Source organism: Apodemus sylvaticus, chromosome 10 (assembly GCF_947179515.1).
Source record: "Apodemus sylvaticus chromosome 10, mApoSyl1.1, whole genome shotgun sequence".
Classification (NCBI taxonomy): Eukaryota; Metazoa; Chordata; class Mammalia; order Rodentia; family Muridae; genus Apodemus; species Apodemus sylvaticus.
This window is the reverse complement of record NC_067481.1, coordinates 47631671-47655390: the sequence shown is the minus strand read 5'-3', so window position 1 is coordinate 47655390 and position 23720 is coordinate 47631671. Positions and strand designations below refer to the sequence as shown.

The 23720-nt window shown below is 44.7% G+C and overlaps 1 protein-coding gene across 2 annotated transcripts in view; it reads right to left on the bottom strand.

Moving 5' to 3' along the window:
- Positions 1-23720, bottom strand: part of Vps53 (VPS53 subunit of GARP complex) — a 130995-nt gene that overhangs the window by 47637 nt on the left and 59638 nt on the right. For both annotated transcript variants that reach the window (XM_052194566.1, XM_052194563.1), the window contains exons 11-13: positions 20584-20725; positions 7858-7959; positions 259-353 (exon numbers count right to left, since the gene is read on the bottom strand). In XM_052194566.1, coding sequence (XP_052050526.1) covers positions 259-353; positions 7858-7959; positions 20584-20725 — 339 coding nt within the window. The remainder of the gene's footprint in view (positions 1-258; positions 354-7857; positions 7960-20583; positions 20726-23720) is intronic.

Below are 23720 nucleotides of genomic sequence, written 5' to 3'. Positions count from 1 at the left end.
CAAACTCAGGCAGCATAGATTTATGAGGAAAAGACGCCAGTGTGGTGGTGCACGCCTTTAGTCTCAGCACTTGGGAGGCAGAGGCAGGCAGATCTCTATGAATTTAAGGTCAGCCAAGGCTATATATCCTGTCTCAAACAAACAAACAAACAAACAAACAAACAAATTGTCGACAAAATAAAAGGTTATATACAGAAGATACAATGGTCTTCTTAATGATCAGAGGCTAGAAACACAGGCAGAACGCGTGTCACTCACTTGTCCTGGGACTCAATGTACACGTAGAGATGAGGCTCAAAACACTTGGAAACAATGCCATGAAACGGATTGTCTGGGGCTTTGGGCTTCTTTGGCTGGAAAGAGAGGATGGAGTCTATGAATGAATATGAACTGTATGTTTGAGCAACCTCTGCAAGATTTTAAGCAATTTCAAAGGAAACACTGAAGTTCTTCTCTCACAGATAAAAACAGTGGACACTGTGTTACTCCAGGATTATTGGTCCAGTGAGCCATGCCAGCTTGTCAGTCTTTCGGATTTGCTGTGTAGACTGGAAGATTTACTGCTACTCTGATATTACATGCATCTTTGATTTGGAAGCTCATCTTCAGTAGATGCTTTAAAAGTTTGAATCTGGGCTGGACTCAGCACTGGTATTGTTACTGTTATTAGGTTCTTGATGCTAGGCACCTTCCATCTTTCCCTCCCAATCTCCCTCATGGGAACTTACTGCTGCTACTGCGCAGCCCAGGAAATGAGGCTGAGCTCCCACCAGCAATCCCACAGGCATGCCTGCAGACCTGCTCCTTCCTGCAAGGTCCCAGACTTTGGACTTTGATTAACAAATATTGTAAGAAAGAGAGGTGGGGAGGCCAACCGAGGGGCTGCCACCTTATTCTCTGCTTTCTGGCTTCACCACTTACAATCTTTCAACATGAGGACAGCCTGTCTAGAAAGCATGGTGAGGAGACTGTACTGTCTCATCCCCACACAGATACTTAAAAACTGCTAGTAAACAGGTTACTTGGCAGCAACTATTTAAAAATTATATTTTCTTCCTAATTCCTTTCCAAGTATCTAAAAATAAAAATCTCTGTTACTTTCTACTCCTTAAAAAAACTGTTAATCTGTCTACTGTCGACAGCAAAAAGACTCTAAACCAAAGATCCTGAGAATTCAAACTGAATCTAAGCCATGCTGTAGCACACTTGCTGACTTGAACTGCTGCTTACAGACTCCCCTTCTCTTTGTAGCTCTGGAGATCAAACCCAAGGTGCTTACACTAGTAAGCACTCTAGCACACTCCATTAATCAGCTTAGTGAGGAACAGCTACTGCATAAAAGCTTGAACTGAGCACAGTGGTGTATTCCAACTACCTTAGTACTCCAAAACAGCTGAAGTCTGAAGTCAGCCTGGGCTACATACATTCTCATTCATTCTCTCTCTCTCTCTCTCTCTCTCTCTCTCTCTCTCTCTCTCTCTCTCTCTCTCTCTCTCTCTCTCTCTCTCTTTTGGTTTTTTTGAGACAGGGTTTCTCTGTGTAGCCCTGGCTGTCCTGGAACTCACTCTGTAGACCAGGCTGGCCTCAAACTCAGAAATCCGCCTGCCTCTGCCTCCCAAATGCTGAGATTACAGGTGTGCGCCACCACCACCACCACTGGGCTAACATCTGTCTCAAGAAACAAAACAAAACAATCCCAACAAAAAAGGGGGGGCTAAAGATGTTGCTCCACTGGTATATTAAACACACATCTCTCTCTCTCTCTCTCTCTCTCTCTCTCTCTCTCTCTCTCTCTCTCTCTCTCTCTCTCTCTCTCTTTCTCTCTCCCCACCCTACCCCTGTGCATAATGTACACCACACTAAATTCAGAGATAAGCATACATCTGAAAATTAATACTGCCATCAAAGTTGTAAGTACACCCTCTTCCTCTCACATTCATTATGATTATGAAGATGATGTTAAGACTATTTTATCGAAGTCTACTCTCTTAAGCTGCTTCCATCTTAATGTACACTCAACAAATCTGGGTGTGGTGGCACATACCCAATATTTGAGCGATATGGGAGACAGAGGCAGGAAGACAGCTTGAGAACAACCTTGGCAATATGGTGAGACACTGTCTCAAAAAACAAAGTACTGGGCCAGTGACAGGCTCAGCACTCCCACAAGATTGGCAGCTTGAGTAGGATATCAGGACCCACAGGTGGAAGAAGAGAACATCTCCCACAAGTTGTCCTCTGACCTTCAAACAAGTATCAAGGTATGTGGTCCCTTACCTCCACTCTAAATAAACAAAATGTAATACAAATAGTTAAGATAAAAATAACTGCCAAAAACTGGAAAAGCTGCCACCCAGTGACAGACAGAAATCTACTTGCCAGGTGGTGGTGGCGCACGCCTTTGATCCTAGCACTTGGGAGGCAGAGGCAGGTGGATTTCTGAGTTCGAGGCCAGCCTGGTCTACAGAGTGAGTTCCAGGAGAGCCAGGGCTATACAGAGAAACCCTGTCTGGAAAAACCAAATCCTGTCTCCAAAAAAAAAAAAAAAAAAAAGACATCTATCTACTTTCTTAGCATCTAGTTATTTACAAATCACTTTAATTAGTTAAAAACATAATTAGTTAAAAACATCTTTTAGCTGGGCATAATGGCTCATGTCTTTAATCCCAGGTGGATCTCTGTGAGTTCAAGACCATCCTGGTCTACGGAGAATGCTGTAGGACACCCAGGGCTACATAGAGAGATCCTAGCTAAAAAAATAAAAAACAAAAACCCAAACGTTTAAAAGCTAATAATTTTCACTAAAAAGTAAATGTTGCTGGGTGTAATGGCTCATGCCTTTAATCCCATCATTTGGTAGGCAGATGCAGGAAAATCTCTGAGTTCTGAGTTAGCCAAGGCTACAGAAAAGGGGGGAGGGGAGAGGGGGAGTCAACTTTACATATGCCCTATAATTTTGTTTTTCTTTCATTTCCAGTAACTTTCATGCTTTTAAATTTTAGGCCAGATTTCTTAGAAACTCTGGTTCTGTTTTTGTTTTTTAAGATAAAGAGCCTCATTCTGTATCTCAGGAAGTCCTTCTGCTTCTACCTCCTAAGTACTGAAATACCAGGGATATCCCCCTACACCTGCTCAAAACTCTGGTCCTTCTTAATGATAAATATCCACCAGATCTTGTGTATCTTAGCATATGGAAACTCCCACCGATGCTGGGCCCTGGAGAGGACTTTGAGAGAGTCTTTGGGAAAGGGCTTTACCCAGCCCACAGCTGTTCGCCTCAGAGCACAGGCGCCAGGAGCTGTGAGAGGTGATTCTCACTCGTGTGTGTGTGTGTGTGTGTGTGTGTGTGTGTGTGTGAGACACTGTGTGGTGCTCATCCATTGGGGGAGGTCTTCTTGCTCTCTATCTTATTTTCTCTCTGAGAAAGTCACCTGTCACACAGCAGGAGTTTGTCATTTCAGCTAGACTGGGTGGCTAGCAAGAGCTGGCTCCATATGTCTGTGCCCCGCCCCCAAGGGCTGAGGTTACAGATATGTACCACCACATTGCTTTTATATGGGTGCTGGAAATCTGACCTCGGGTCTTTATGTTCATACAACAAAAATCTTAGCTGCTAGGCCATCTCCCCAGACCCCATCCTGTCTGTTTTTTCATTTTTTCTTCTGCATAAGGTGATTTGTTTCTAATACAGAAAATAAAATGTAAAAATGTGATTCAATCTGTCTTTGTAGAACTAGACAGCCTGACTTTAGACTGGGGAAATATGGCTAGTCTAGCTAGGTATCCTTTTAGTAATTAAATATAATCAGTATTGTTATTTTTTCGTGTGTGTTGGGGGTACAGGTTCATGTAGGTGTGGTGCACAAGTCGGGGAGGTGTGGAGGTGACTCAGCTGGTGAGTCATTCTCAGGTGTTTGCACCTTCTGACCTGGAGCTTTGGCAGGCAGGCTAGGCTAGCAGGCCAGTGGATGCCAGGCATCTATCTGTCTGTCTCAGCCTTCTCTCCTATGACTAGGACACCTACATAGCCTGTACTAATCATCTTCTGCTTTGTTTTGCTTTTATTTTGTTTATGTGTGTGCACACATGCCATGGCAAGTGTATGTAGGTCTGAGGACAACTTTGTGCAGTCAGTTTTCTCCTTCCATATGTAACAAGCCCCCAGACCTTAGCACAACTGACTCTATGGTAGAAAAACCACTCAGGCTGTAAAACTCAGCACATAGACAGCACTAACTGCAAAAACTAAAATTATTCCATCAAAGTCCATAGTTATGGGAAAGTCTCTACATGTATTAACCTTGTTTTTTTGGCTTTTGATTTTGGCTAACTGCTCTTGTTAGCTGAAATGTGTCAACCCAGGGTGTGTGTGTGTGTGTGTGTGCGCGCGTGTGCGTGTATGTGTGTGTGGTATGGCTACACTGGATCTTGAACACCCAGTGTAGTTACCAACTGGCTAATAAAGACTTCCCTACCTGGCCCCCAACAACACATCTTTACATGGGTCCTGGGGGTTGAGCTCAATTTGCCAGACTTGTACAGAAGCACTTTTACCTGCCTCAGCCTTCTAAGAAGAAGAGGCACACATTTATGCTGCTTTGCCTGGCAATATATAGTTTAATTAACAAGTGGTTCCAAAGACTGGATCTTGTATCTGAAGACATTTTAGGAATATCTTAATCTGTGGCTTTGCTTATAGTTTCCTAACTATGCACAAAACAACATATGGTTTTAAAAGCATGTCTAACAAGTCTAAAGGCTCTTTGGTGAGGATGAAATACAGATCTGTACTTGGAGAAAATGGCCTTATGATGCTCTAACAAAGTCATCTAGACTGATGGTCATGGGCCTTTCACATGGTAAGGCTCCACAGAATATACAGAAGCTGATTACCAGACAGGCAGGTGTCCCAAGTCCACCTCAGGTGACTGATCTACCTCTGCCTTGTCTATATTAGTCCTGTCACCACAGTACCTAGTTCCTGTGGTGTATTTTTATGAGCTGAAGCATGGCAGGGCCAAGAGGCGCTGCCCAGGGTTCTTTCTCCTCCTACTTCTCCACAGGGCTGCCCTGCCCACAGCTGCTCTAGGGATGTTCTCATGGTTAGTGAGTAGGTGCTGGAATTTCAGCTCACACTGGGGTCTCCCTTTGCACCAGGCAGCTCCCCAAAGAGCTGATCCTCAGCTTAAAGAATACACTAAGTCATTTAGCAGTAGCATTCAGGCTGGACTGCTGAGTGTGTGAATTCTGTCCAAGTGCTGCAGATGTTTAAGCTATTTCCTCCCGGAGTTTGATGGAATAATAAAAGGTTACTGTTGTCACAGTAAGGAGGTCTGCAGCTGGTCCCATTTCCTTTTATTACTATCCAATGTAAACAGATTAAATCTAACTGCTTGGATCACCAGAAGGGTACATTTTTAAACCAGAAATTCCTGATTTCTTCTCTCTCCTTCTGTGCCCTCAGTCCCTTTGCAAATGTTCTTTTATTACTGGGAATATCTTGGCAACTAAGCACTCAGGTATTCTCATGAAGTAAACACTACTTTTCAAGTTCACACTTCTTTCTCAGCAGCTAGGCACCAACTGCAGCAGGGAGCAAGAGCTGACCTTGGCCTTGGGGGCCAACTGCCTACAGGCTGCAGCAAGGAGATGGCTCAAGTAACCTAGGACGACAGGCAGGGGCTCCCTACTGATGCTGCAGAATCTCTTCCCTGCACCCCAAGAGCTCCTTTTCTTCCAGTACACAAAACTCCAGAAGCCAACTGGCTGTTGGGAAGGCGATCTGAGACTCCATCTAGCAAGCCAGAGGTGTGAGTAACATATGGGGAGCATTAGTCACTGTGTGAGTATTGCTACTAATAAAGAACAGCCTTGAATATAGGGGCATCGGCTAGATCAGGATTTTTTATTAGGGTTGTTTTTTTTTTTTTTTTTTTAAGAACACATGTAAAACTTTGGGTGTCAAACAAGCTTGGCCTGGAGGTCCACACACAAATGACTGGGAATGGAGCTGCTCTGGCTGCAGGGACCTTGGTCCCTTTCTCTCCCAACTCCCCAAGGGCCATCAAAGAGTACAGCATGAAGGTCACGATATGACAGCATGGGAGGATGAAAGAGCCTAAAACCTAGCTAAGGCCGGTAACTGTGAGCAGCAGACACAGGCCCCGAGTTGATCACTGCAGAGCCCTGCTTTCCCCGCCTGCTCATCCACGATCAGTGATCACTGTCCTTAGAACCTGCAGGCCTTGGTTTTACCAGAGTCATGTCAAGCTTTCATGAAGAGGAAACAGTTTCAAGAGAAAATCAAAGTCATATTTTATCCAGCAAAATAGTGCAAAGGTCCTGAAGGGGCTCTGCTGACTCAGTGTCATGACACCCAGAGATAACCAGCTACACAGAGCACCTGAATGCTCAACTGCATGGCTCTAACTAATCAAGACAAGGGCAGCTTAGAGCTTGGGGAGGCAGGAAGGCCCCATACAAAGCAGGACTGCACAGGGCGTGTTTCTACTAAGCAGGTGGCCCACTGGAATTTACCAAAAAAAAAAAAAAAAAAAAATTGAAGCCCTCCAATCTGAGTCCTTGCTCCCACTCTGAGAACTGCATTGGGGTCAGAAGCAATATCCCCTTGTCTGTGCTACCTAATAATACCACAGCTTTAACCAGCTACAGCTAGCCCCACTTTCCTGGGACGGACTCACAGCAACCCTTTAGTCTTCCCACTTACTTTCGCCCATAAACTTCACTTCTATGGTCTTTAATTTTTAATAAGACATGAAGTGTGTATTGGGGTGGGGGTGCTAGGAAAGAAATTCAAGTTTCCATCTGCTAGATCTGCCTGCTAGACCTGCCCCTCCACTTCCAAGCTTATAACCCTGTGTGAGGGAGCGGGTTAGCCTCTCGGAGCTGTACTTTCAGCACCTGTAAACCAGAGAGAAGCACAGTGAAAGTGAAATGAAAGAAAGCGTGTAAAGATTTTGAAATTATAAAGTGCCTTAAATGTGAGGTATCTATGTTATTACAATTACTTAATCAACGGAACAGACACATTTAACAGTTTCTAGGAATTCTGCTGTCTGACTCCTGTCAGAATTCACCCAACCTTGCCACTTGGAATGCAGAGCAGCTGCAGTGTGTGGCTGTATTTCCTCAAGCTAGTCTCCCAGCCGCCTCTCTTTGGCTGGTGTCTGGAGAAAACCAATACCACCAAGTAACCAACCGTCTAGCGGCCAAGTGTAGAGAATTAAAGCGAAGGAGCTCTAACCCAGAAAGGAACCGGCTAACTTACTGCTCTAACATCTCTTGTCATAAAATAGCAATGAAACAAAAACACCATTCTGCAGGAAGAAGGGACAGGAAATTTTGAGCTGGACAGAAAGTGCTGAAGGAAATGAAAAGTGCTGGTGTGCTCTGAAAAGAAACTCCAAAGACACTGCTGGTCACCCTGCTGTTTCCAAGGCCTCCCCACCGGCTTCCAATTGGCTTGCCCTGTGTGGAGGGCTCTCCCAGCCCGTGGATGGCATGGCTAACCTCAGAGTACGTTGCATCATCACAGCACTGGAGGAGAGGAAGGGAGCTGCCTGACAGCCCCAGAAGCTGCTGAACAAGGCAGAGCTATAACTCAGCATGGGCTGAGGCAAGCGTGTAGCACTACATGCCGAGTGGAGGCTCTTCTGCAACAGATCAGGGCAGGAAAATTGCTCTTTGTTATCTGATTGTGTCCTTACACAAGGCTTTCTGTAAAACCCACCTTGTCATGATCTCTGAGTGTGGTCCTGGCCAGACCATAAATGAAGTGAGCCAGTCAACTTTCAGGAAAAGAACATGAGTTACATACTAGAATACAAGCAGACTCACTTGCTCTAAGTCTCCTTTCTCCAGAGCCAGCTCCTCCATCTCTGGTGTTGTCTCATCTTCCAGAAAGGGATTGGTAGATGGTGGTGGGGACTCCAGCTTTTTCTATTAAGACATGAGAAAGGTGTTATTTCTGAGCATGAGCCTTCAGACAACTTTTCAGACAACTTCAGAAAACTTTATCCAAGTTTTTTTAACATCTGGATCATTGGATCTGCCTCATAACAAGGATGGAAGTGGGGCTGGTGAGATGGCTCAGTGGTTAAGAGCACCGACTGCTCTTCTGAAGGTCCTGAGTTCAAATCCCAGCAACCACATGGTGGCTCACAACCATCTGTAATGGGATCTGACTCCCTCTTCTGGAGTGTCTGAAGACAGCTACAGTGTACTTACATATAATAAATAAATAAATCTTAAAAACAAACAAACAAAAAACCAAGGATGGAGGCATAGGGCCATTCTCACCCACATGGCTTCACTTCCTCTTTCACTTTCTAGAGCCTGCACTGTCTACACTACTCCAATTCTTTTTTATTTTATTTTATTTTTATTTTTTAAAGGCAAGGAAGGGTCTCTCTACATAACCCTGGCTGTCTTTGAACTCACCATGTGGACCAGATACCCTTATTCCAATTCTAATCTGGCTAAAACTCTCATTCAAACTTTAGTCTTCATTTGAGAGGTTCCTTCTTCTGGGAAAGTCTTCCTTATCTGCCGAGTGTGGGTTACATGTCTTTGCCACGTGTGTGTCCTCAAAGGTGTTTATAAAGCTGGGTATAGTTGCCTGTGCCTGTAACCCTTGTGTTACAGGGTAGACCATGGTAGATCACAGAAGCTTGCTGGCTAGTCTAGCTAAGAAACAGTGAGTGACCCTTTCTCAAGGGAATAAGGCTTAGAAAGAGATCCAACATCCTTCTCTGGCCTCCACATGTACACACACACCTGCACACTCACATACATGCACATTCCAACACACACACAATCAGAAACATCTTTTATGCTTAAGTGCTGGGAATTTCAGCAAACCGAAATGCTGGTGCTGGGGTAAGGTGATGTGGCAAGGGATGGGTCCTGGAGACAAGAAGCTATGTTGAAAGGAGTTTCCAAATGTATCTGTGACATTTTAGCATCTACCAGTACTATAAACTGATGTGATTCCTAAAACCAGGAGAAGGCCACAGTTGGATGATAGTATAAATGGCTGCCAAGTGCCAGGGTATCATCTAAAGGTGCTACAACCAAACCCAAATGTGAACGTTGTAGTAAATGCTTAATCTCAAATGGGGGCTTCTACCCCACCCTTGATCATTCAGATAAAAGGCACACAACTTTTATAATAAGTCTTAATCAGCACTAGAACTGGGTATCTACCCTCTAAGCTATTAGTCTTTATCCCCCTATCAATAACCCCAAGTTATGACTTACCCTGTTCCATGTGGGCATCAGCTCATACTCTGATATAGCCAGTCCTTGCAACCCCCCTCCCCCCTCCTCCCCGCCTTTTTTTGTTTGTTTGTTTTTTTGGTTTTTTAGATTTGGTTTTTTCGAGACAGGGTTTCTCTGTGTAGCCCTGGCTGTCCTGGAACTCACTCTGTAGACCAGGCTGGCCTCGAACTCAGAAATCCACCTGCCTCTGCCTCCCAGAGTGCTGGGATTACAGGCGTGAGCCACTACCACCTGGCTCCTTGCAACCCCTTATCCCATGGTGTCTCTCCTCTCTCCATCTTCTTCTCCCCTCAAAACCAAAACCCCCTAAGGTATCTGCTATGAACTTTAAGATAATTCTGTTTATTCACATTTAAACTACTAAATTATTGCCTAAAACACTTGGGTGCTATTTTATAGTCAGAAAATGGCTTCTATATATGAAGAAAGCCTTTTGATGACTATATCAGCTTAAGGTAATCATTATTAAGACAATGGCTTTTGCAGAAAACTGGCAAGAAAGAGTGCACTCAAGCAATCAGGCAAACATTTAAAATCTGCAACCTCTGCATGCTAGCTTCTTGACCTGCTGTAAATCAAGAGAGAGAGAGAGAGAGAGAGAGAGAGAGAGAGAGAGAGAGAGAGAGAGAGAGAGAGGGAGAGAGGGAGATTGAGAGAGAGAGAGAGAAAGAGAGAGAGAGAGAGAGAGAGAGAGAGAGAGAGAGAGAGAGGATTTTTTTAGAAACCTATGCTCTTAAGCTTTGCCTTTTGAAGAGTTGGTAGTATTTGGCTGGGCACAGTGACACATGCCTATAATTACAACACTCTAGAGCATAGTCCTCCACCTGTAGGCTTGTTCCAGTCAGAATCCAGCCCGTGTATCCAGTGAGTTCCAGGACAGCCTAGCAATTCAGAATCTGTCTAAAACAACAAACAAGCAAGCAAACAACATTGCTGACATTTTAAGAGGGGGTGGGAATACTCATATTTTAAGGGAAGGGGATAGTCAAAAAGAGGATTCACCAGACCTAAACTTTAACAATTAAATTAATTAGGCTAGGCATGCTGATGGCTACCTGAAGTCCCAGTTTCTTTGAAAAGTGAGACAGGAGAATCTCTTAAGTCAAGGGGTTTGAAACCAGGCAGGGGAATACAAACATCATTTCAACAAAACAAAACAAGACAAAACAAAACAAAACAAAACACAACACAACTCCCTAGCTAAAGATATAGCTCCATGGTAGAGTTCTTGCCTAGACACAGCTACATGGTGAATTCAAGGCAAGCCTGGGCTACCTAAGAGCCTGTATCAAAAACTTAAAAACATAAAACAAGTGAACAATTAAATCAGTTAGGGGCCTTAAATTCACTGAGCTGTAGGTTTGGGGTCATACTCCTGAGTAGAGTTGCAATGACTCTGCGTCTCTTGGTGCCTTGTGGGTGCGGAAAGCAGGCCTCTTTCTAATTTTTGCTAAAATTAAAGCCCTGCTCTAAACCATTCCATGAAAGAAACGGGATCTGAACTTTTATATATAAGTAAATGTTTTTTATCTACTGCTAAGTCCATTAAAGTTGAGAATAACAGCTTGACCTTTATATAGCTGAACTTCACTTTTAAAGCATGGTGTATTATTTATCGGATAAATGAAGAAACAAACAAAACCAGAATCAAGGAAACAGATGCAGAGTGTTCCTGAAGTCTATGCCCCATAGAAAGTCAAATGAAAGGATAAAAGAAAAAGGAAAGACAACATGAAAGGCAGCATTGAACGTGCAGAGCATCATGAAGCAGGGCCCCTGGACTAGAAGCCACGGAGAGTTCCCTTCTTCCATCGGTATACGGATGAAGTCATGGAGGGAACCATGGACAAGAAACTCCTAGCACATTCTTAGGGCACGCACATTCCAAGTGTGGACTGCGTTTCTTCCTTCATCCACTCACAAATGGATGTACTGGTTACCCAGGAAAGCATTGAGTAAGACAGACCTGCTCTGCCCTCAGTCTCCTGAGACTGAGGCTTTAATCAACCACAGAAGCACGTTGTGAGGGATCTGAAGAAAAAGTGATTGTTAGGAAGACATGCGGTAGAGGGGCAGAGCTCTGGAGACAGAAGAGCGAGCTGCTCCTGAGCTACATGAGCATGAGAACTGTGAGGTGAGTGCTCTGGGCTTGGGCAACAGCAGTCACTCGCCATGCAATGGACATTTATTATGTGTCTGCCCGTCTAGACGCCCTGTGCTGCCTGGGCAATGCTAGGCTAGGACACGGAAGAGCAGGAAATGTAACACAGGAAGGCACTAACAACAGCAGTCTTGCGGAGTCTGCCGGAAGGATGGCAGAGGTGTGAGGTACAAGGCAGAGGGCCCAGTCAGTACCTTTTGCAGGAATGTTAAGATTTTCTTCTCATCACAAGAAAGTGGCACCATGGGCTTTTACAAGTAACAAATACTAATTTGGATTTCAAAACAAAACAAAATAAAACAAAACTAGATCTCTTTATGTTGTCCAGGCTAGCTTTGAACTCCTGCATGCAAGTGATCTCCCTTAGCCTCTCAAATATCTAAGATTAATATAAATTCTTTGTCTAATATAAGGTTTAAAAATGTCTGAAACCAAGATGTCTCAACAGGTGAAGGCGCTTGCCATTAACCCCAATGACCTAAGTTTAATCCCCAGAACACACAGGGGAGGGGAAGGAGAGAGTCAACTCCTTCAAGTTGTCCTGACCTCCACATGTGAGTAGCAAGCACACACACACACATGCACACTTGTGCGCACACGAAGTGAATAAATGGATAAATTTAATTTTAAAAAACGTAAATAAAATCTTTCCACTGCTTTTGGGAGATGGAATGGGAGCAGGAGATGGCATGGGACTGCTGCAGTACTGAAGAGAGAACTGAGAAGGATCCAGCTAAGCTGGAGGCATGGATTCCAGAGGGAGTTTGGATGAGGGTGGAGGAGGTGTGGGTGGGAAGGGAACCAGTGAAAGGAAGGGAAAGAAAGGGCTGAAGAACACACACTTCGGCTGTAGCCGCTGGGAGACTGACGGGCACACCCACTCAAATGAAGACCCTGGACGGCAGGGATGGGAGGAGGGCACTGGCTCTGAATCTGAAATATCTGGTTCAAGTCCAGGCTCTACTACTGGGTCTGCCCAGCTTCCCAAGCCTCAGCTCTGGTCTCAAACGGAAAGCAAGCAGCCGGACATGACCTGGCACGGGGGAGGCTCACAAGCAGCGCCTCCACTAGTACTAATAGGGATGGCAACCTGAGCAATGCCTTAGGCTTTGTCTCTTCCTCCTGAGACAGTGACTTAGAAGGTAGCCAGGTTAGCCTTGAACTTGCCACCTTCCTGCCTCTGCCTTCTTAGTACTAGACCCACAGGTGTGCACTTAGTGAAAGCAACTAAAAAGAAAGAAGTCAGGACATAGGACTGAAAGTCTTATGAAACCATTTCTTTTGAGCACCACATAGACTGTCGCACGGACTTGTCCCTCTGGGATCTCTCTAGGAATCAGAAGCAGTGGGGCTGTTTACAGGTGTGAACAGCACCCCGCACGCTTCTTCCTTCCCAGCCCCTAATGTACACTCAGCGCCTCGCTGAAAAATGCTCCTGTACCAAGCCCAAGACATGGTTCAGAGGGTTATGCCGCTGCTCAGATTAACTTGTTTTCATGGGGAAAACAAGTCTTTGCCAACCGCAACCCCCGGCACAGTGCAGCCCTCTGGGCGACAGCCCTGCTGTCAGCCATCCTGGTCACACTTCTCCTTCCTGCTCTGCAGCTGTTGTAGACCAGGGAGAATTGCTGGTTTGGATTTGGATTTTAAGTAACTTGAATGACACATTCTATAAACTCTGTGCTGCTAGAAGAAATGAAGTATTTGCCAAGAAGGGAAGAGATTCCAGTTTTAAGAGAATCCGTTTTTTTGGCGATGATGACAGTGGATCTCAAGTCCAAGAGGGAAGATAAAGTTCTTCATATAGCAACTTAATTCCCACTGATTGGCTCACATGGGATTCCCAGCACCTTCCAAGCAGAAGGGGCCACACACAGGCCAGCCAAGCTGTCTCATTTACTATGAGAAGAGTCTGGCTTTAGTCAGGTGTGTTTCCACATCTGGGCCTGCATATACAAGTCCTCTTTGGAGGCCCTGGCTGGACATGTTACATTATAAAAGAAGGAGTGCTGAAATTTAAGGCCATTTCCCCCCTTTCCCTGAAGGAGAAAGCTTTCAGTTCTGAGATGAAAGCCCCTACTCTCCGCACCTCTCATTCTGTAAACACTGCTCTAGCTCAGTCCCTGACTTGTACTTTCTTAGGCAGCCTGAGGCGTTAGCTGACAATCACAAGTGCAGCGTGGAGGCTGAGCACACCTGGTGTTTACTGTCCTCCCCACTCTGGCTGCCACATTGGATGGTATTACGAGTTTCTTTCCCCTACTAACCTGTAAGCATCTATCCGATTCAACTTTTCTTTCTCTGAGCCTCTGTACAGAGCACACTTGAAGAGGATTTTCTTGTTTGACTAGTACTCACTCACAAATGTTTCTACATAAAGGTTTTTGCTTTCTGTACAGAAAACAGAAAACGTGCATACTGTGTGTGTGTGTGTGTATTCATAAGGGAGTCTCAATAGAATAGACTAGAAAGCTCCAGCTAAAGAGAAAAAGAACTTACTTTAAAAATATTTTGTTCTCTATCAATGTTTAACATGTAGGTAACAGCCAGGTGTAAAGTTGGGAGACAGTACTTGGGAGACAGAGACAGGAAGATCAGGTGTTCAAGGTCAGCCTCTGCTATACAGTGAGTTTGAAAAAGATTTTATATATGCACAGAAGATATGCCAACACATCACAAGTCTGAGACAGAGTTGGGAAAGTCTAGATATTGGCCATGGTCTTCTCTGAAATGGCTAAACCAGAAGACTCTCTAGACATGACCTGCAGTCAGTTACACAATATATAAAAGCAACCAAAGTCCTCAATTCTGATGGAAAACGGATCCCTTCTTTTCTGCTTCTTCACTTATGCCTATCATTTCCAAATTTTATATCTTGACTAAGTATTACCTTCTCCTTAGAAATAGGCACAACTTAACTATCCTTTAGGATACTCTCTTAGTTAGGGATTTACTGTTGTAAACAGACATCATGACCAAGGCAACTCTTTAACTGAGGCTGGCTTACAGGTTCCGAGGGTCAGTCCACTGTCATCAAGCTGCATTATCACGCAGCCTCCAGGTAGGCGTGGTTCAGGAGGAGCTGAGAGTTCTATATGTTCAACTGAAAGCCGCTAGGAGAAGACTGGCTTCCTGGCAGCTAGAATGAGGGTTTTAAAGCCACACACCTACTCCAACAAGACCACACCTCTTTGAGCCAAGCATATACAAACCATCACAAATGCTATTAAAATGTAAGGATAGATCTCTTTAGCATCAAGAAATTATTTATAGGGTCTAGAGCAACAGGGGTCACATAAGACCACCATCAGAAAACACAGATATTTATATTACTATTCATAACAGCAGCAGAACTTCAGTTATGAAGTAGCAACAAAAACAATGTTGTGGTTGGGAGTTCTCCACCTGAGGAACTGTAGTGAAGACCCAGCATTGGGGAGGCTGAGGAGGTTAGGAAGGTATGGAAGGTGAGGGCTAGAGTGGTGACAGCGCAGTGGATAAGAGCTCTTATTGCTCTTGTAGAGAACCAAGGGTCGATTCCAGCCACACTCGTGCTTCACAGTCATCCTTAGCCCAGTTCCTGGGGAATCTGATAATTTCTGCTAATCTTGGGCACCAGGCATGAGTGCATGTGTACATGTGCACACACCCGCATGAGCACTCGCGCACACAAATGCAATCTTAAGAAAAAAAACTTAAGAAACCACTTACAAATATTTTTAAACTGCTGAGAGCCTCAGGTATAACAAAGCTACTTCCTTGCTCACAACAGATCCCTGGGGAACCCTAAGCTCCCCTTCTCTCCCGATGGCCTCCCTAAGGCAGAAGGGTGGAATGCTCTGTGCAGGCAGTTTAACTATCTGCTCTGTGTGCCAGTGTCAAGGCTGACAGGCACCAGCTGGGAGTAGTGGTACCTACCTACAGCCCCAGATCAGGAGGTGGAAGCAGGAGGGTCCCAAGGTCCAGGCCTGCCTAGGCTGCAGGGCCCTGTAATCAAAACCTCAAACAAGACCAACCAGAAAATTGCCTTTGTAACTTTAGATCTTTATAATGTTATTTTTTAAGCTGGGCAAGTATATGTTACATTAAAATGACCTCTAAACTAAATGACAATTCAATTTTGAAGGATGACCCACACACTAGCCAAAGGTAATGACCCCTGCAGCACGATAGAGGAGGATTCTTATTTTTAAAAAAGACAAAAGCAAAAGAAAAAGAAAATTCAGAGAAGCAGTTAACCCCAATCTACTCTGCTTTCAGCAGAAGGCTGGGTAGACTTTGCTCACCTTCAATCTAATCATCAAGTCACTAAAAATGCATGTGGATATAGTTAAGTCACATACAGACATTTGCTTTTAATTTCAAGGCATGTGAGCCTTAGACTTTCTTAAATCCCTCCTGCAGGGTCAGAAGTTGAGGCAAGAGGCAAACACTGGCTGCTCACTCCTGCAGGAAGAGCTGAAGGAAAGGATGGAGATAAAACTTGGGAGCCCTAGTACAGGCAGACAAAACAAGACCATCCTTAAAGCTTTTCCAGTTAAAAATGTATCATGCACCCTTTTATCATCAGAGTCACCAATGACTTTAAAGGAAGGCTGGGGAGTGTGTGTGTGTGTGTGTGTGTGTGTGTGTGAAAGAGAAAGAGTGTGTGTGTGTATGTTGGGGATGCCATAAGAAACAAACAGCAAGGCAGGGTCTCAGGACAGCTTGGCTGTTTGGCTGACTCACTGCCTGCTCCCTGATTGTTCCCAATGAGTCTACTAGCTTTCAATGAAATGTAACATGTATTTAATAGTATCAAGCTACACCTGGATCCATTTTGTAGTTTATTCTGAGGCCCTAAAACAAAATGGTATTCAAAAAAGGATTTTCAGAAAGTCTTCTCTGGAGGCAAGCAGCAAAGGACCAGGAGAAAGCAGATCCTCATGTTAGGTGGCTGGCAGGTAGCCTGGGAGTGGAGGACTCTCTTCCTAGGGCCGTCTACTGCAAGTATGGTCAGGAGCCATGAGGGGTTTACCAGAGTCCCTCCCATCAAGGATGACAGAACACAAGCAGAATGGATGACCCGTTAGTCCAGAGTGAGGTAATGACAGGGAACAGGGCCAGTGTGAACACCACCTACAGTAAGGCCCCTCATAGCACACCAGAGCTAGGGGAGGCCATGGCAGTCTAGTAGTGTTCTAAAACTCACGCTGAAGAGAAAATCCTCACTGTCTACGGGACACCATTGTCAGGACTTAAAATGCAGACTGGCTGTTGAGACTTGATAACTGATTCATACAATGGTCCAGAGGAAGAGGCTGAACTTTGTTAGACATTGACTTACATGGAGAAGTGCACGGAGAGACAGCTGACAACTGAGAAAAGTACATAAAGAGTTTACAATGTGCTGCAGTGTCATGTCTCTGTACGTGTGTGTATGTGTGTGTGTCTGTCTGTCTGTCTGTCTGTCCCTGGTCAAGAATTTATGATCTGAAACTCCCTTAGGAGCCTGACTGGAAAAGTAACTTCTGAATGATTATAAGGGAGAATGACAAACTAGTCCTGCCAGAAAATGTCAGTCACATGACCAGAAAGGCATGGCCTGCTGAAGAGGGTTCCTAGCTATGGAGTACAACAACAACCAGATGACAAGGTTCCAGACCAGGAGCCAGCCCGGTGCACAGAAATCAAGGTGAAGAAGTACTGTGCAACCAGAGACAAGCATGCCAGCTCTGCCCCTCCAGACAGAAGTGGCTGGTGATCAGCCAAGTGGCACCCAGATAGTACTACACATGTTCTTACAACAACAAGCCTAAAGGGCACTGTCTTCACACACGGGAGTGGAGCCCAGGCTGGCATCTCATGGTCTGCTCTGCTGACCTGCGGCTCAGCAGCCTCGGCCTGTCTACAAGACCCTCCTTGTCCCGTTATTCTAGAACTTTATTTTCCAGCTACAGCATATTCCTTCTACAAAGTGATGAAGAGGCTGCAAAATGACATTCTTGTTCAAGTATCCACATGTATTTTGGCCATATCCACTCCCTTTTCCTGTCCTGTCCTCCTGAGCCTCAAGCCTAGCACTTTTGACCACTGGGGGATTTCTTGGATTAGTAAGAATCTCAGTGTGTCCTGGACAGACCTGGGTTTGCAGGCCTCCCTGGTCATCAGCTACAAGAGGGCCATCTACACCCAGATAGTACTACACATGTTCTTACAACAACATGATCCTACAGTGACCTAACAGTCAAACAGACATCATAAGGAACGGGATCTTGCAAATAGAGATGGGGTATGGCTCAAAACAGGCATGTGGCTGAAAGCTATTCCAGAATCTGTTGTTGGGGTCTGTGTCTTGTTCACTTGTGCTCTACCCAGTCTGGGCAGCCAGAAACCAGGAGAGCTTAGGGATGGCATTCAGGATGGGCCTGGTGCTCAGAGCTGAAAATTCTCTACTCTGTCAGGCTGAAAGCAGGCTGCCTATGCCTCTGCTGAGAAGCAGGGCTCAGGAAGGGCTGACATGAGGGTCTCACAGATGCTGCCAGGCATAGGCTTCTCAGCAGGACACAATACTTGCCTGTGGGGGGGGTTGTTTTGTTTTGTTTTTGTTTGTTTGCAGTACTAGGGATGGAATCTAGGGAGGGCCTTGTGCATATAGGGCAAGCCTCTATCACTGAGCTAGTCCTAGCCCCGACACACATACTTCTCTCACTGGTTTTTCTGCTAACTAGTTCCTTTAGTGACTTGCAGTTTATTTAAGGACAATGGTGGTATTCCCTAGAACTTTGGGCATTTGAATACTTGTTCCTCTGTTGGTGGCATTGTTTGAGTGGGCTTAGAGGTGGGCCTTGCGGAAACAAGTGCAGGCTTTGAGGCTTCAAAAGCCATGTGCCAGTCCCAGTTTGCTCTCTGCTTCTGCTTCAGGATGTGATTGTCTGCCACTATTCCAGCTGCCTTGCAGTACTGGCGGGTTTTGTGTGACAACCTGACACAAGCTAGCATCATCACAGAGAAAGGAGCTTCAGTTAAAGAAATGCCTCCATGAGATCCAGCTACAAGGCATTTTCTCAATTTGTGATCAATGGGGCAGGGCCCAGCCCATTGTGGGTGGGGCCATTTCTGGGCTGGTAGTCCTGGGTTCTATAAGAAAGCAAGTTGAGCAAGTCCGGGGAAGCAATCTGGTAAGCAGCACCCCTCCATGGCCTCTAGATCAGCTCCTGCTTCCAGGTTCTAGCCCTGCTTGAGTTCCTATACTGACTTCTTCCATTGAAGGATAGTGATCTGGAAGTGTAAGCCAAATCAGGCCTTTCTTCCCCAACTTACTTTTTGGTTATGGTGTTTCATCGCAGTAATGAAACCCTGACTAAGACACATGCCTTCATGCTCCCTTGCTTTCCTTTGTTGTTGTTTGTTTTTTGGATTTGGTTTTTTTTGAGACAGGGTTTCTCTGTACAGCCCTGGATGTCCTGGAACTCACTTTGTAGACCAGGCTGGCTTCGAACTCAGAAATCCGCCTGCTTCTGCCTCCAGAGTGCTGGGATTACAGGCGTGTGCCACCACCGCCCAGCTCCTACTTTTCTGCTAGGATGGAAATAAACCCATCCTTCTCACAGGCCCAAACAATCCTTCCTTCTAAAAGTTCCTGGGTCACGGTGTTTCATCACAGAAATAGAAAAGTAACTACGATAAGGATACTTTCATCCATTTGTCCTCTATTTTTTTCCTCTATTGATAAAATAAAATCAATCTTAAAAATGAGCTGGCATGCAGAGGACTGTCTATATATTTTATTTACTTATTTATTGTGAAGATTTTGTGTTATTGTTTCTTTATTTGCCTTTTGAGTCAGAGTTCTTGTAGCCCATGGCAGCTTCAAACTTAATTTGTGGTTGAGAATGACTTGAACTTCTCATCCTCTTGTGTCTACTGCCCAACTCGTAGGATCAAAGGCCTGTGGCGCCACCCAGCCTCTATGTATCTTAAGCTAAGTGTGGAAACTGTATTTTGTGATTCCAGCTGTCTTTTAGTAAGATGCTTTAAAACAGAACTATCATCATTTTTACATCACAAAGTGGACTCCTCAGATGGTGGTACAACTGCCAGTACCCTACAATGGCTGTCTGAGCTTAGCCAGAGAGATGGCCATGAGGAAACGAAACCTAAGCCCCAGCATTTCTTAGGAGCTCTAAGACTCAGGGACCTTGTTCATCAGACAACAGAAATTTCCTCCTATCTCCATAAACAGCCAGCCATACTCCACATGTAAAAGGACACCTGCTATCCATAAATTGGTCTGACTGAAATAGGTGCAGACCCCTCCCAGTAGGGTTGGTCCAGGGACCTGTACTACCTAAGACAGGGGAAGAATTTCCCAAGAGGGAGGGATCTGCCCATAAGCCTTCAGGAATCCTAGGCCTAGGCCCCCAGCGAGGCTGCTGTTCTCTGCGCCCGAGAAACAGCTTGAAGTTTGTCTCCTAGTAATTTTTTTTCTACCTAGATTGGTGCTATTCAGTGGTTTTGCTGCTCTTGTTTACCACACAGCCTCTCTTCAAACCAGTGCTGAACGACCTTGCCCACTATGCTGAGGAAGGTCTTCTGGGGCAAGGAGAGGGGCCTTCCCAAGTGCCAGGACCTTAGAACTGCAAAGCTGGGAGCTAAAGAGCATTGCAGGGGTGAGAGATGCACGGGGCCGTGCTCCAGGCCTAACTCCATCTTTACTCCTCCATTGGAGTAGCCACAAGTCTGTTTTTACTGTTATCTCTGTGACCTCTGGAAGTCAAATGAACACAGCAGAGGGTTTCTACAGCGATGAACCAAAGTAACCGAGTGCAGGTAACTGCACATAACTCAGTGTGGGACATATGGCAGACATTAAACAAACAAACAATAATGTCAAGTTGAGATTCCACATCAAGCTTTTTAGGAGTTTTGCAATCACTAATTTGGTTCATTTCCTTGTTAAAAGAGAAAATTAAACTGGACATGGCAGCAGGTGCCTGGGGTCCTAGCTCCTCTAGAGCTGAGAGCGAAGGATCATTTGAGACAGGAGCCAAAGGATGAAGTGGCTTTACAGAGAAGCCATGAAGGGAGCCCGAGCACCCAGCCTCTAGTACCCAGACCCAGCTCCGTCAGGAAGGTCTTACCAGGGTTCCATCTGTCAGGGTGCAACCGGAGAAGCGTTTTGCAAGAAACCCCTCAAAGTTAGTTGTTCTCTGAATCGCAAAAAGAAGCAATTTCACCTCAATTTCCTTAGCTCTGGCTCGCATGATTTTAGAAAGTTCTGTCCTTCAAAGTAAAGAAAGAGACTGCTGTTAAACATCTTTCACTCAAGACATGGTAAAGTGGGCTGGAGGGATGGTTCAATGGTTAACAGCATTTGCTGTTCTTGTAGAAGACCTGGTTCAGTAGCCGACCCCTACGTGGTGGCTCACAACCATCTGTAACTCCAGTTCCAGGAAAGCTTCTTCTGGCTTCCACAGGCACCCAGGCATGCACATGGGCAACTTAATACATGAAGGATGTACATAAAATAAAAATAAATATATTTGTATTTATGTATTAAATATATGTCAAAGGGAATAGCTTACATTCATTCAAGAAAAATGTATAGGAGTATTTCAAACTCTGAGGTCTATTACCAACTCAATCTAAAGCCTAGGGAATAGAAACAGAATAGACTTCCTTCCCACAGGGGGCTGGCTTATCTAAGAACTTTCTTCAGACACTTGAACCCAAGGTAGTACCAAGCCCTATACATGCTATGCTTTCTCCACACATATATCTACGGAGAGGTTTGGTTTATAAATTAAGCACAGTAAGAGAGCATCAGAAACGTAGATAACAAAACAATAATTACAATAATATACTGTAATAAAAACTGTTTTCAAACTCATGAATTGTTCCACCATCCATGGAGAGTGAATGTACACACACAGGAAGACTATACACATCATAATAAGAACACATGAAGAATCATAGATGCTAATCTGATAATGTAGTTATTACTATGTTTATATTTCTATGTGGTTCTTTTTTGTTGTTGTTTTGAGACAGGGTCTCATTGTACATATCCCTGGCTGCCCTGGAACTTGATATATAGACCCGGGCCTTAAACTCAAAGATCTGCTTGCCTTAGACTCCTGAATGCTGGAGTTAAAGGCATGCAGCATAATACCTCACCTGGAACTTCAAATTTTCTGTCACTTGCTAATAACACAAGGTGAAATTTATTCCTATATAATTTAGATATCTCATATAATCTCACAAGTCATGAATTACTAAATTACAAAGTTCTTCATCTTCTAGAGAACTCAATATACAGCTCTTTATCCAGATCAAAGACCCTAGAAATGCCCATTGGAGACCCAGTGAAGGATGACATCGTACGCTTGGCTGCTTCTGCCTGTGTGTACTGTACCTAGGTGCTCTGTTGCAGAATGCAGGTTATTTGGTGACAGCAACAGGTGAGTACTGAGTAAGCACTAAGCTGTCATCATCTTGCCACACATATGACAGGCAAACAAAGAGCCCGTGAGTGTGTCTGGAGGATGTTCACCAAAATCCCCACACTGAAGCTTAACAGTCACAGGGCCCTAGCTGGGGCAGCAGCAGGGAGCAATGCCTGCAAGACTTGCTGTTGCTAGTGAAGTCCCAGCTGGCTCACACCTCGTTTCACACAGGCCTGCCTGGCAAGTGTGCTCAGCTGAAGCTGAGAGAAATTTGTAAGCAATTTCTCAAGAAGTTCACCCTTTGCTAACAAGATTTGGAAGCTGACAACCACAACTAGCCCTGAATCAATACTTAACTTTTGTTTTTGTTTTTGTTTCTGTTTTGGATTTTTGGATTTGGTTTTTTCAATACAGGATATCTCTGTATAGCTCTGGCTGTCCTGGAACTCACTCTGGAGACCAGGCTGGCCTCGAACTCAGAAATACGCCTGCCTCTGCCTCCCAGAGTGGATTACAGGTGTGCGCCACCACCGCCTGGCAATACTTTTTAATTAAATAATGTATCTATGGGCTGGAGAGAGAGCCCAGTAGTTAAGAGCATCGGCTGCTCTTTTCAAAGACCAGGATTCAATTCTCAGCACCCAATGTGGCAGCTCACAGCCATCAGTAACTCCAGCTCCGAGGGATACTATGACCTCTTCTGGCCTGTGTGGGTGAGGCACAGACAGACATGCAGACAAAATATCCAAACACATAAGTATAAATAAATCTTTTTAAAAATATTGTATCTCTGATCTACATCTATGACAGCAAAGTACCCCACCCAAAGTGAGCCCTGGCGTAAACCAGGGAACCTGGTGAGAGTGTTAAGGTACGTCTAAGGACAGTAAGCACGCCAGTGGAGGGAGAGGAATAGCACAGGTAAGACAGGGGCTGTGAGGGGTGCATGGGAATGTCTGCAATGACTACCTGATTATGATGTGAACTTAAAACTGATATAAACATTAAAAGTCCATTTTAAAAAAATAAAATCAGTATTACATAAAAACCTTTTGTCTCACAGTGTATATAGTTTGAAGGTCCTTTCTATCAGTTTTGGGATGGGTTATAGCCAAATGGAAGAGAACTTGCCTAGTATGCACAAGGCTCTGGGTTAAATCTCCAGCATCATGAGTGGGGGAGGGAGGGGATACAGAGGGGGAAGAGAAAGAAAGGGAGAGACGCAGAAGGGGGGAGGAAGGAGGAGAACAGAGATAGAGAGAACTGCCATGAATGATACTACGGCAGCAGAGTCATTTTTAGATGCAGGTATTTTCCCTCCTGTATTAACCTAAAGACAAATATAATTACATGCCGTTGGAACGGAACAAATAGCAATGAAAACCATTTACCATGCTGTTTGGTATAGTTACAAATAACAAAACAGTTTGACTCTGGCTTTATCTGTCCTGGATATACCTGAGTTAACTTTCCTGGGGTGTAATTCTTCCATAAGGAACTTTGTGGCCTAGACTATACTCACAGATACAGCAGAGGGAGGATGAATGGGAGGGCTTTAAAATGCCTAGGATGTTCGGATGCCAATATAAAAAAAAAAATCACAGAAGAGAAATGCTGTATTATGGAAATACATTCAACAAATTCTTTCCTTAGTGTCTGCCATGTCCTCAAAGAGAGACTACCCTGTCCTTATGGACCTATCCACCTAGCAAGTCAGGGGTCAGATGATGATGGATGGACACACTGGGTTCAGATGGACACAATCCAGAAGCAAGGGAAGTGTGGGCATGATCAATCACTCTAGGCAAATCTGACTGGTGAGACCCAAACTG